General features: G+C 46.8%; 1 protein-coding gene across 1 annotated transcript in view; it reads left to right on the forward strand.

Moving 5' to 3' along the window:
* Window positions 1-618, forward strand: part of ADRB1 (adrenoceptor beta 1) — a 2,842-nt gene extending 2,224 nt beyond the window's left edge. Inside the window, 3 exon segments of the mRNA XM_010007939.1 lie at window positions 459-482; window positions 485-511; window positions 514-618. Coding sequence (XP_010006241.1) covers window positions 459-482; window positions 485-511; window positions 514-618 — 156 coding nt within the window.
* Window positions 619-13,448: the final 12,830 nt, after the last annotated feature.

The following is a 13,448-nucleotide window of genomic DNA, read 5'->3' on the forward strand; positions in this document are numbered from 1 at the left end:
GGGCTGCAGGTGTAGCAGGCGGGGGGTGCAGGGACCCGCGGGCGGGGGGAGGTTTAAGCTGCGCTGCCCTGTGCCGCAGAGTAGCGGTGGAGAAAAGCAGTGAGGAATGAGGAGCACAGGGGTATTTTGAAAGGGGGTTAAACCCCCCCCCGCACACACACACGCACAGCCACGCTCTTGTGCTTTTTCCCCTCCGCATCAGCGAGCAGTGAGTTACTGTGCTTATCTCCTTCGGCCAGACAATAGCAGTCAGGCTTGGGAAACTTCTACCTCAAACTGTGCATATTGTACAGGGGAATAAACGGACCATGTTTATATTAAACAGCATATTTACGTACCGCTGATAGTGTTTTATGAAAAAGGTAGGAGGGGGGGTGGGGGGCGAGGAGCCTTCTGCAGATTGTTCATTGTAACTACAGATGAACGGGGGGTAGGGGGGGGAGGGGGGAGAAATCCTGGCAACAACAAAAATTTGCTGCACATTTTTTTGAAAAATGGCGACAAAGCTGTTTTTTGGGTTTTTTTTGCACAGTGTTAAGAGTTGTAAAGTTATTTGAAGATGTTACTTGCACAAACGTACACCCTTGCCAATCAAAAATGAAATGGAAGTTTGAGTAACACTGACCCTGAAACTGATTTTTGGTTTTGTCTGATCTGTTATAGTTTTATTGAGAGAGTGAATTTTTAATATTATTTTATGAAGGTACTGTAAATATATCCATATTATAAATTAAAATATCTTAAGGGAGTTCTATTATTTTTATTTCCAAGTGCCCACGTGAATCTGATGTTACTTTAGCACTTGTGTGTCGTTTCCATTTTCCTCTCTGTGTGTTTTATAACGTATTTATACTCTGGTGCAATTTACTACTGTGTAAGTAATTGGTCTATGTGCAATAAATACCATTGCAGCACAAACAAGCGTGTCTCTATAGGTTTTGAAACAATACCTGCTTGTAATGGGAAGAACAGCATTTGTTTTTTCTGAAGATGGTTCAGATTGCCATTACAACTAACTCTAATCTAATGGCTTTTCCTGACACAGTATTGTAAAAAGTGTGTTTGAAACCCAGTAAGGTTGTGTTCCTCCTTCATTGAGGTCTGCTGACTTCCCTTACAATTAATGGCTGAAGACAAGGTGTTTCCACTCTGATAATTAATATACTTGTTTTCTGTAACCATTCCTCTCTGGAATATATATATATATATATATATATATGTACATTTTTTTAGGAATACACAGCTGGGAGTCAGGAGGCCAGAATATTTAAGATTACCGAGGTTGTTGAATTTGAAAGCTAAAAATGGTCTTGAGTAGAAGGAAGTCTCCATATGGGGTACATGCCACTCTACAAGTCAGTCCTCCTGGTGCTGACAGTGGGACTGATCCTGCCTAAGCAAGCTGTGGGGGGGGGTGCTGAGCATGGAGGTCAGGGGAGGCCCCTGCCTGAAAAGCAGCAGGAGGGGGTTCATGCCCTGTATGGGGAGATGTCAGCCAGGGAGCCAATTGCAGGAGTCCAGACTTTGGTTCTCTTTTCCTATAAAAAAGGAGTTAACCTTCAAGGAAACATCTCGGGCATAACTGGAGCAGGATGGGACTCTGGGGCAGACTTAAACACTGCTGAAACATCTTCTGTGTCACTGGGTGAAGTAAAACCATCTGGTTTGTAGATCATAAAGCTGATGGTCACGTGCAGTGTGGCTTCAGTGTGCTGCTGACAGTCACACACTCCTTGGGGGCCAGAGTGTGAGAACTGAGTGTTATATTGTGGACTGATCCAAGGAACAAGGTGCCATGAGCAGAAAGGCTGCAGATTTGCATCCTGGGTCCAAAAGATCTTGCTTTATTGCTTTATGAAGGTATGCTGTATCCTTGTGGTTTCATAAAGTTTTTCATTACTGCAATGAATACATGGCAGACAGGGCAACAAAAAGGCAGTGCAGAATACAAGTGAAGTCATTTTTAGCTTTATTAAACTCAGAAGTATAGTTAAATTAGAAATCAGCTCCCAGAAAGATCAGAAAGAATGGTGGCCAACAGTTTGTTTTGGAAACCATTTGTTTATTTTATTTGTTTTCAAAATTAAGGAATTTGTCCTTTGCAAATTCTAATGCTGTATTTTCAGGGGAAAAAAAGAAAAGAAAAGAAAAGAAAGTTACGCTTTTTATGCAAGGACAAAATAAAAGGACCAAATAACTAAGTAATACTTTTCTGTTGCTGTTACTGGGGTTCGATGTGAGCTGCAGTTAATAGTGTGTCCCTTGACAACAGTGAAATGGGCTCCTTCAAATGCTGGGGTGATTTCAGAGCAGGTGCTAAGTGAAGTACCTGTCACCAAATGACTTAATTTTTTATATTTTTTTACAATTATTATTATTATTATTTTTAATCTGATTTTGTCTGTAATTCCAGTATAGACAGCAGGACCAAAAGGGTGCATGGGTGATGTCTGGTGCTGGCAACTGCAGCAAGGTGTTTGCTGTGCTTCGGGGTCAGGACAGGATGGGGAGGCAGCACTGCCCTCCTCTTGTGTGTTGGGGCTCACAATGAACCTGGGCAGGACGTGGTCCCTGTCTGCTGGGTAGAGCAGGGCAGGATCTGGCCCCAGTGCCCAGCTGGGAGCTGAAGTGGCTGTCAAGCCCCCTCTTGGATGCTGGATTCTAGGGAAGCAGGGTGCCCACTGTCTGGGGTAGGACACTCTAGTGGACTTGGCTTTTAGTCTCATCACTCAGCTCACATACTTAATTTTAACTGTCTGAACGCTCATGTCCTTAAAGTTTTAAAAGTGGTGAAAGTTTTACCTCTACAGGGTTTGACTTGGGTGGGAAATTTATGTCCAGAACTTGCTCAATTTCTCCTGCTGAAAAAAAAACCTGCTGAATAACTGTGCTTGGTCATGCTTCCCCTGGATGATTGTAACAGCATTGCCAAGGTGAAAGGTAGGAAGAGTTTTTGCCCATTTGCCTCAGGAGGCTCAGCAGTGTAAGCAAAGTGGTCAGGATTTATCTGCCATTGAGTTTTGGCCAGTTGAGGACCTGCTGGAAGAGTCTGGAGCCTGGCATATGGAGTCCATTTGTAGACAGCTAAGATAATCCACCTGGCAGCATGGATGGCAGATGCTGGTCTGCCTTACATGATGTAAAAAAGTGGCCCAGGATCGGTGTGGACAGAGCAGGACATATGGCACACACGTGTGTGAGGAAGGGGAGGCTGCTGGCGCGGGCTGCCAGGGATCATTCTCGGAACAGGCTGTTCTCCACAGAGAAGAAGGATACTCTGAAAAGTGTTACGGGGCAGCTGAAACACTCTGGAGGCAATGAGTCAAACACTCACGGTGGATATTTTTTTCTGACGAAAACCAGACGTGGATTAGCAGTTGGAGAAGAAAGTATAGGTGGTAGGCATGCGGCTGCACACGTACGTGGGCAGGAGAGTAACAGGAGAGTCTCAGGCTTGCAGGGAAGGGAGACACAGGTAAAACAGAAATCCACAGGGAGAAAATAATCCTGTGTCTGCCAGGACCAAAATTATCTGGCGAGGGTGCCTGAGACTTCCACATTGTGGACACCTGATTCTCAAAGGCGCCGGCCACGCTCTGAGTGGTGTTTGCTCAGCACTTCTGAAAAGAAGGCTGCATATCTCCACGTGCTTAAATGGGAATATCTCAGGTGGAAAGCCTGGCTTCAGTTTTCCACGTGCTCAGCAAAGTTACGGGTATTTCAGACAGACAGCAGGCTACTGAGGGATCTCCCGGCTGGTGAGAGCTGCACAAAAGCAGTCTTGCAAATTCACTGCACTTTGAGACCACAACCCTTGGCATCACCTGACTGTAGCTCCAAGCAGGCACTGATGAGCAAAGGAAAGTATGTGCAAAAAATGTGGCTTAAAATTGTGATCTGTGCTGTGCCTGTGGGACACGCAGCACTTGACAGCGTTAGCCAGGTGTTTGTGATTAGTTCTTCTGCCAATGCTGCTTTCTCTTTGGGGTATGGACGTGTTTTCAAGTATAAGGACAACTTCTTTATCACCTTTTTTTTTCTTTTTTCTTTGTTGTTGTTTTTTTTTTTTCCCCCTCTTTATCAGCCAAAGTTTTATTAATAACCTTTAAGTGGCTATTTTGCAAACCTTCCTTGTGCTGCTCACTTTCCTAATTTATTGTAATTTCCCATCAGCTGTAGTGCACTTACTTCCTTTATGTAATATATCAGCTGCAGGGCTGGAAATTGTGCAGCCATGAACTGAAAGAGTGGACTTTCTGGAGGCCAAATGCGGTCAGGCATCATTGCCACTGGGAGCAGAATTTGACCTGATAATCTAATCTTATAGGAGAGCCTATCTCCAGAAAGGTATTGTTACCAGCAGTACATGACCTCTGCTAATGAAGCTGGAGCAATTGGTCCTGTTTGAAGCTGTCAAGAAAATGTTAACTGCTAAACAACAGTTAACGCTGGATAGCTCAAATAATAAGTGTTTTGTTTGCTGGTGTGTGTTAGGTGATGTGTTGGGAAGTAATTATCCTTTGACTAGCAGCCAGCTTTGTACTAATCAGAAAGGAGAAGTCATGTTCCGTTTGAAGGATTATACCTAAAAATAGTCCTGTTGCCGCCACATCAACGGGTGAAGTGAAGTAAATTCACAGAGACGTACGCACCTTCTTAGCATTTCACTTTTCCTCCTAAAAACTCATTGTTCAGCTGGAACTTTCTGTTTGATCATGTCAAAAGTACTAATGTGATCTCCTGCAATGGCACTAAGCACACTGGACCCCAGGAGCATTATCCTATACACCGCTGACTTGCTTTCAGAGCCTGCCAAATTCCCAACGGCTCCAGGAGGAAGTAAGGAGTCTTTCTCTTTATATAAACAATCACATATAATGTAAGATCGACAATATTTGTGGTAATTGTCTCGCAGAGCAAATCTATGTGCCTTTTTTTATTAGAGATGCTTGTGTGCCTGCCCATCCACGAGGAGCAGCCGGGGTAACAGCAGGTGATTTATTTGTGCAATTCAGTAACTTCAGGCTGTCAAACTGTGTTTAGAAAGGTGACCGAGATGGGAGAAGCATAAAAAGGTGATGCTGATGAGCAAACCTGGGATTGTCATTGTGAACAGCAAAAACTGGGGCTTCTTTCGCGATTCCATAGGTGTTGCCTGTTACTGGTAACGTCTAATTGGTTTGGATAGGGATGCACCAGGCAGATGCACTATAGAGACACAGGCCTAGAAGTGTGAAAGGTATGGCAAGGACACTTGCCATACAGGGCTGTGCTGCCAAGGGACTGTGCAGCTGAAGCATGCCCCAAACATCCCTAAAAGTTCTTCTTAAGTTTTTTGATTTTTTTTATAACAGCAGCAGATGAAAGCACACCTGAGCAGCTTCTTTTCTTCCCCCTCCCCTCCCAGAAGCTCCAACTATGCGGAGCTTCATTGGATTTGGAGGCTTCCCCCAGCCCAGAGCTGTGGTCCACTTGCCTGGTGCCAAACAGGAGATGCCCCATGGCATCCACATGCAGGGGCGGGGGATGCAGGGTGTGCCCAGGCTGCCTGGGCTGGGCGTGCCGGTGCAAGTTGCTGGCCACACCGCTCCCCTGACTCATCGTTCCGTCCTGCAAACACCAGCCACGGAGCCGGGGCTGCTGCTGGGAAGGGAAGAGTGTTTGGGTTTGTTATGTAAAGTGGGGATTGGCTTCCTGGTTCACGAGAACTGGCAGCTTGATACACAGGTTCCCTTCGCAAACTGCCATTTTATCTTCTCTCATGCTCAGCTCCCTGGTTGTGGTGGTGTTTTCCTGCTCAGCCTCAGCACGTAGGAACACAAGATTCTGTGCCCAAGCAGCAGTCTGCACCCGTATGTAGAGAGTGTGAATGCCAGGCAGTGTCTGGGTTTGGTCGTACCTGTTCCTTCCAGGATAGATGCTCAGAGTTATTAATACCAGCTGCACCAAACTGTGAAAGTACCAGACAAATAGGAAATGAATCCTGACCTCCAGGTCCACTACCTGAAGGAGAAAACAGAAGCTTACCCAGATTTTTGCCATTGCCATAGTTAGCAGTGCATCTCATATCTAATGGTGTGCCTTTCCCTTCTTATCCTGGGCAATGCACCAAATCCTGTTGCCCTTAATGAGATTAAATGAGGATTTTCTAATAGTTCAGTGCTCCAGCCATGAGCCACTGTTTTGCATTTCTAGGCAGAGATGTACCTTTACATGCCTGGCCCAGTATCTCTCTCAAAGCCATGATATTTATACTTCTTCCCACCAAATTATTTTGCCAGTTGGTCTGAAGCTCATTGGCACACTGCTTTGAAGGGCAGATTTAAGTGTGTACACCGAAGTGGCAATCAGAGCCACTAAAGAGCTGAAAATCTCAGCAGCTGTTGAGTGTATAAATATTTCAGCTACCAACAAGTTATTTTGCAGGGCCTGGTGAGTGCTGCATCCCCTCAGAGGCTGTCAGTTGCCCTCCCACACAGTGGGACTGCAGAATACCCTACTGTAAGGAAAAAATACAGGGACAACACAACAGCTCATGACAAAAGATTTGCCATGTGGTAAAACTTAAATGGTGCTCTGTGGCCAAAGCTTAAATAGTGCTTGTGAAGAAGAAGGAATTGAGACAAGCCACGGGCAGGATTTACTTGCTGGGGAAGGAAGAACAACATTCTGGGTAAAAGTTTCCACTTAGAGATGAAGAACCTCTCACTGACTGGTCCAGCAAGACTTAGAGATGCCACCACCCCCCTGCAAAAGCCAGAGTGATGAATGATGATGCCACCCCTTGGGGCAGCTCATGGTTCCCCCCGCCAACCTCCCCTCCCGCTGCTCCCATTCGGGTGCATAACGTGCCCCCCTCACACCTGCCCGAGCATCAGAGGGGACTCCCGGCGTGTCCTGTGACACAGAGGTGGGTTCCAGCTTGTGTCCCGCTCGGGGCTCTCCGCCCCAGCTTTGCAATGCGGAGGGAGCAGCAGCTCCGCTTGGACTGGAGCAGGTAAATGGGAGACATCCCACAAAGCTCCCATTGTTTCACCGCTCGGGGAGCCCGCCTTCAGCCAGGGATGTTTTGTTTGCTGTTTTCTCCCTAAATACTCGCTTGGGAGCCGTCAAGTACAACCTCGATTAGCTCGCTTAGGACACAAAGCGCGGCAGAGGCGAGGGGGGCAGGAGGGGCGGTGGGGGAACCCGATGCTCACCTCCCGCTGGCTGAAGCATCGCTGGGACCCTGGCAGTTCCCGTCACCAGACCAGGACAGCCACACCAGTGTGTCCAGGCTGCACCTGAAATCTGGATCTGACACAGGAGCATCCGGTCTGCTCATAGATCTTCTGCCAAATACCCGGGCTTGTTGGGAGCTTTTATGTAACATTCGGCACGGGGCAGCTGCTGCTGCAGCAATTGCCAGTAGCAACAGGTATCCTGACAGTGCTCTAAACCACCTTGAGAGCATTCACAGGAGAGCTTTTTTTCCTGTTTCCCTGCCAGGTGGTTACCAGCTGGCTGGCAATAAGGGGATGGCACGTCTGTGGTTTTCAGCATCAGTCTATCCCAGCCAGGGCTGGTGCCTGCACCCTCACCAGCCCTCAGCCCTCCTCGGCACGTCCTGCTGCCCCGACTGGCTCTGCTGCCTGTGCAGCCGGGTGGGCAACAGGCTCCTCTGGCTGAAAACAAGCCCTTTAAGAAAAGGTTTGTTTCTGCTGACCCACACAGGTTGCACAAGCACAAGTGAGGGCATGAGGGGCATGGGAACATGTGGGATGATGGACTGAGATTGTCTGTTTTAGTACTGGCCCCGATTTGGATCAATCACTGGGACCACAAACCTTGTGTCCAGCAGTGACACTGCAGAAGCTGAGAAGCAGGCCAGCACCTTCTGGCCTATTCATTTTGCCTCATTTGTGTTGGAAAAGCAGGACTCAGTACCCAAACCTTCCCTCCCTTCAGGGAAGACACTGAATATTCTATTCAGAAGCATGTGATTATATTCACATGCTTAGAGAATATTATATTCACTGCATGTGAAAAGTGAAAATAAATTCAGTTTTGTACAAATGCTCATGCAATAGAAGAAGAATATTATTTAAGTCTGATTATCTGCCAGATAATGTGTAGCTAGACCACAGTGAAGAGTATGGAAGAGACTCTTCAACTTTTGACAGGGATCAGGACCAAGGGAGCTGAAAGAGCAGCTCAGGTACTAGGTGACGGCACTAAGTTGTCCCCGGCTGCAAGAGGGTGACATGGCAACGAGCCACGGGCAGTGGAAAAATAATCCCCCGGCTCTGTTTGCCCAGTGTCTTTGTGCAGATCCTGACACTGTCTGTCGGGCACCAGTGAGCTGTTAGTGACTTGTGAGTAATGCCCATAGTGCGTCTTCTGGTGGATGATGTTTAACTGCTTTTATTCCTGCGCACTTCACTCATGTGGGAGCAAGGAATGTGGTGATAAAAAGGCTGGAATGATTTCAGTGCTGAATAGTTTCCATTAATATATTTCTCATTATATAACGCTGCCATCACTGTACAAAATCTGCGAAGGTGCCTTTTAGGAAGGTGGAACATTCCTACACAGCCATAATTAAGAAAGTGGTGGTGTAGAACAGGCTGGGCTTTGATCAGATACTCTTTAATTGTACTGGATGTGCTTGGGCTCTTGCACGGTATGGAATTCTTTGCCTTTACATTATGAAGCACCTCATAAATTAAATGATTGCTGTTGTCAAGTGCCTGCCATTAGCACTGTAAGGAGATAATCCCTTTGGTGGCCTCATTGGAGTCTATCACAGACCCTGTCTCCAGATAACGGCCTGGAAGAAGAACAATGGTGCTCTAGCTCCCAGGGACCTCCACTTTTCAGTTCTGCTCTTGAGAAGAGAAAAATTATCATTATCTGCATGGCTCAAGCTGCCTTTGAAATGCAGTTATTTTTTACTCATACACTCCAAGTATTTTTTACATTATATCAGTGAGAAACTTGAAACCCTCTTTGAGAAGAGAAAGATTTCCTGCAGTCCTACTACTAAAGAAGATGGATAGATCAAGTAGTAAAGTTCAATGACTTACTTTAGTATTAAATAAGAAAGAGAATAATGAATTGGATTTTGTGTGCCTGTTTTTCCTCTGCAGGGAACAGTCAGGCTAATGGATTTTCATTGCCTTCTGCTTCTGTTCATCAATCTAGGTGAGTTCAAAACACCACTGTCTTTTTGTGCTCTCCTTTCCTTGCTCATTTGTCACAACTTCAAGTATTTGGAGCTTAACAAACACATCAGTTTACCACTATCAAGCCATCCTGACAATGAGGAAAACACATGAGGTTAATCCCCAACATCCAAGGATGCCTTGTGGCCTGCTGCATGGACATCTGTATGTTATGCTAGGTAGCTGCAAGTTGGCAGCTCCTTATGCACAGTGGACACTAGTTTTCTCTTACAAGCTCAGGCTTTAACATCCTTCAAGAGAGACATTCATTCCCCGCTGGGCTCACCAAGAAGTGGTTGGGTCTTCAACACCCTCCTTTGTTTATGGGCTTTGCCAAGTGCATCGTAGGGCTTTTTATTGGGGAAGGAAGGGAGGTGGTATAGGAGGGAACTGCTACAAAGCTGTATAACATAAACAACTTTCTCATGTAAACTCAAACACTGTTTGGCAAGGAAGAGGTTAAAGCTTGGGGGTGAATGGAGGGAGGGGGCTCGTTTGGACAAGGATATAAATAGAAAGTTAGGAAGCCTGGGGAGGGACACATGGGTAGGGGAAGCGATGAGGTGATGGGGTGGACTCCCTCAGCTTGCTGAAAGCCTCTGCTGCTCTGCCCATGGGGTTTGGAGCTGGGTCCTGCCTGAGGCATCCCAAAGCCAGGGGGTGTTTAGACAAACCTGGCAGAACTGGCCAGGAGTCATATTTGTACAAAGGTGAACCCAAACATTGTTTGAGTCACCTGAAGGCTTTCTACAGAGCCAGAAATCGCTGCCTGCCCCTTCCTGCCTCAAACCTTCTCTGGGTCTGCCAGTGCCTTCCCAGAGCTGGGGAGCTGCTCTCTGCCCACTTGGATGGTCAGAGCAGGATTTCCGTTTTCCTACCAGCCTTGGTGCCTCAGGCTTTCAGGTCTGTTTTTTGTCCGAATGGGAAACGCATAAAGAGAAAATGTTTAAACAACTTCTGGTACAAGGAAACTCGCTGGAGTAAAGTACAACGTTATAATTTATTTCCAAGGAAGTGATGCACTCTCCAAAAGCACTCCACACAAGCCCTGCAGTGTAAAGTTGCAGGATTGTTGCTGGATATTCCTTGGGTGGGTGCTGCCTGCAGCCCTCGTCCTGCTCTGAATGTGGTGCAGGAGGAGTCTGCCAAGATCATCTGTGCTGCTGTCTGGTCCTGCCACCAGCAACCGCTCATCAGCAGGTTACTGCACATCTTTGCACGCAAGGAGATCTCGACATGGGTATAGCTGTGCTGGGGAAGAGGTGCCAGGCAATGTTATATAAGCTCTGTGCCAACGGATATGTTAAGATACAGGGAGGGCGTTTCCTTAACGGTGTTTCAAACCACCCACGGCAGCTGTGTGGACCAAGATGACAATGTGTGACCGAGTGAAGGACCATCTTCCCCATTCCCCAGGCTGTGAATAAGGTTGGTATCTAGGCAAAGTTGTATTCCTGAGGTTCAGGCAGTGTCTGGCTGCTGGAGCTGCCCTGACTGTTGGGCTGCCTGCATGGGTAGGCCTGGACAGCCTGGTGCTGGTGAAGGAAAGCCCGGGAGCCGCTGAAGCCCAGGAGGAATTATCTTGTTCTATTTCCAGCCCTGCTTTTTAAGATACAAAGGGCTTCAGATCAGATGCATTTCTGAAGCTTATCTATGTGAATATTTGACTGCTTATCCAAACAGAACAAAACCTTCAAACCTTCTGAGGTCCATCCATCAAGAGCCTTATCTCCCTGTGTCACCATTTGGCTCCCGGCTGCTGCAGCTCAGAGCCTCCCATCACCCCGGCCTCAGCTCTGCCCACCATCTCCCCTCTCTGGGCAGCTTAGCTCCATTATCCATGGTCACCTCCTTGGCTCCCTGCCACTTGGTAATGGCCTCTGCATTGCACGCAGAAGCATCAGTCCTAGGCTGCTGCATGGGCTGCAGCCAGAGCAGAGCACACTGACTCCACTTGGCCCCAGGAAAGGAGAATATTTGTCTTTTTTTATGGGATATTAATGAAGCCTGGAAAAAGGTATGCAGTCTTGGAATGCAGTCTCCTCTATCTGAGGTTCAAAGGCTGATATATCCAAGGAGAATACTTCTGATTCCCTCTCTGGTGAAAAAGTTTTTCAAGGGGTCCCCTAAATCCCACCTAGTGGGTCAGGGAGGAGGTGGTGTCAGCCCTCATCGCCTGTCAGCCTCTAGTCTCCTCTGGCAGAGGCATCCTTACCCCTGCAGAGGGGCTGCTTGAGATCTCAGAGAGCTCCCTGAAAAACCCAGGTGTGCTCTGCCCTTTGGTAGCTGAGCACAGCATAAGAGCCATCAGGATGCACCAGGAACATGGCAAACACACAGAGCTGGGGGCCACCAGTACCAGCAACACTGTGGAGGTTCCTGGCCAGGTAGAACAGCTGCATAGTTAGACTTTTCCTCGATTTATACAATATTCAGCCTTGTCAGAAAAGCCTTTGCAGTGCTTGATACTGGAGCACAGGACATTTCTTGCTTTGAAGCTGAGCTGGCACAAGAAGTTGTCTGCAGTCCTGCTGTCCTGTCAGAGCCATGGCCAAAAACAACAGGGTGAAGGCTTTGGAAAGAGACACCCACCCTCTGCAAAAATGAGTTTAAATGGGGATCTGGCTAGCTCAGGGCTTGAGAACAGCTTTCAAGCACATCAGAGGCTGAAATCCTGTGCACAACAGTAGAGATCAGAGGTCTCTGCTGCTTCGTACCATCTTGGCTTGGCCTGGATCTAGACAAACTTCGACATCAAGATGGCCTTTTCCAATGGGGACCATTTTCCTGTTGTCCTTTTCACAGGAGACTCTGACCCATGGGCTATTGTTACTCTCCTCCTTGTGGTTTGAATTTTTTCCTCTGTTTTGATAGTCAGAAGGGTAAAACTAATTCCCATCTCAGATACAACAATGAGTTTGACTCAATAACAAGAGGATACATTTCATGCTGTGATGTATGATAGGCTATTTTTAAATATCATATCACTTCTGGGTCGTCTTCAGAATTTAAAATTAAATTTTAATTTAAACATAATTTTCCAGTGTTGACTGATATGATAAATACATTTTGTTCCAATAAAACCTAATTTCAACAATGCCTAGCAAAACTCATTACAAGCTAAGGATTATTTCCCTGATTTTTTGCTTTGTTTGTCTCCATGTTCCAGTATTTAGTTAAATGTTATGTTTAGTTATAGAAAAGAAATATATCTCTCTGGCTGCAGTGACCCATTCCCCAAGGCTTCTGCCTGAGGGCTGGGAGGATGCTCTTGAGAAGAATGATGGAGAAAGGAGTTAGCTTGAGTCACAGAGGCTTTGAGGCCATCATAGTAACCTTTTGCACTCTTAAGGGACTTAATACCTTCCTTGGAGCTCCATGGGGCACCAGAAGTTCTCACCACTGGGAGATAACCCTGCCTTGAAGGGGCCTGGGACACTTGACACAGTGCTGGCACAATGGGAGCCAAGGTGCTTGGTCACAGCCCAAGCTCCCAGGGCTGTGTGATGTGGCTGCAGAGTGGACAGCAGTACATTAGCATTGCTTCAAGGATTACACGTTGGTGCAATAGCCGAGGACCAGAGGGGCTTCTCCCCAGGCTCCACTGGCACACAGGACTTCTTTCACACTCAGAGTACCCCACTTAAATAGTTCTTCTAGGTGTGAAGACAGTGGATGCCATCTCTCCTCTGGAGCATATCTCCTCTCTTCCAGACTCTTTCCAAAGATTTCAGGCAGTGGCAGAGCAGCCTCGGGGTGCTGCTGCAAAACCTACTTGATATGCAAGGTGATCCCAAGAGAAAGTCAAACAAGAGGGCACAGTGGGACAGATTTCATGTGTGGTAGGTGAGGTTAAACAGAAGTCCTCCATCTATGGGAGGGTTGCATTCACTTTGCCTGAGCTACCCATCTGTTGCTGACCTGAGTCCCTCCAAAACGTACCTGGACTTTCTCTGTTTTTCCTATTTCTTCTTGTAAACAGCTCTAAGGAAGGTCTATTTTTCTCTAATCAAACATTTTCATGTTGCATTAAAATAGCTCTCATATCAGCTATCATTTTATGGTGGATGGAAATGCTGCACAAGAGAGCCCTTAGTGTTGTGAGGTGAGTGGGTTAGATCCTGGGCTTGTACAGCAAAAGTACAATAAAAATTACATGTTTTAAAGTGCTGTCAAGCTGCTGTCTTCTGAGCCCCACAGCTTGCAGCCCATACTTCTCATGCTGCCTCCCTGTTAGGCAGTCAA

Source organism: Chaetura pelagica, unplaced genomic scaffold, assembly GCF_000747805.2.
Source record: "Chaetura pelagica isolate M959 unplaced genomic scaffold, ChaPel_1.0 scaffold531, whole genome shotgun sequence".
NCBI lineage: Eukaryota > Metazoa > Chordata > Aves > Apodiformes > Apodidae > Chaetura > Chaetura pelagica.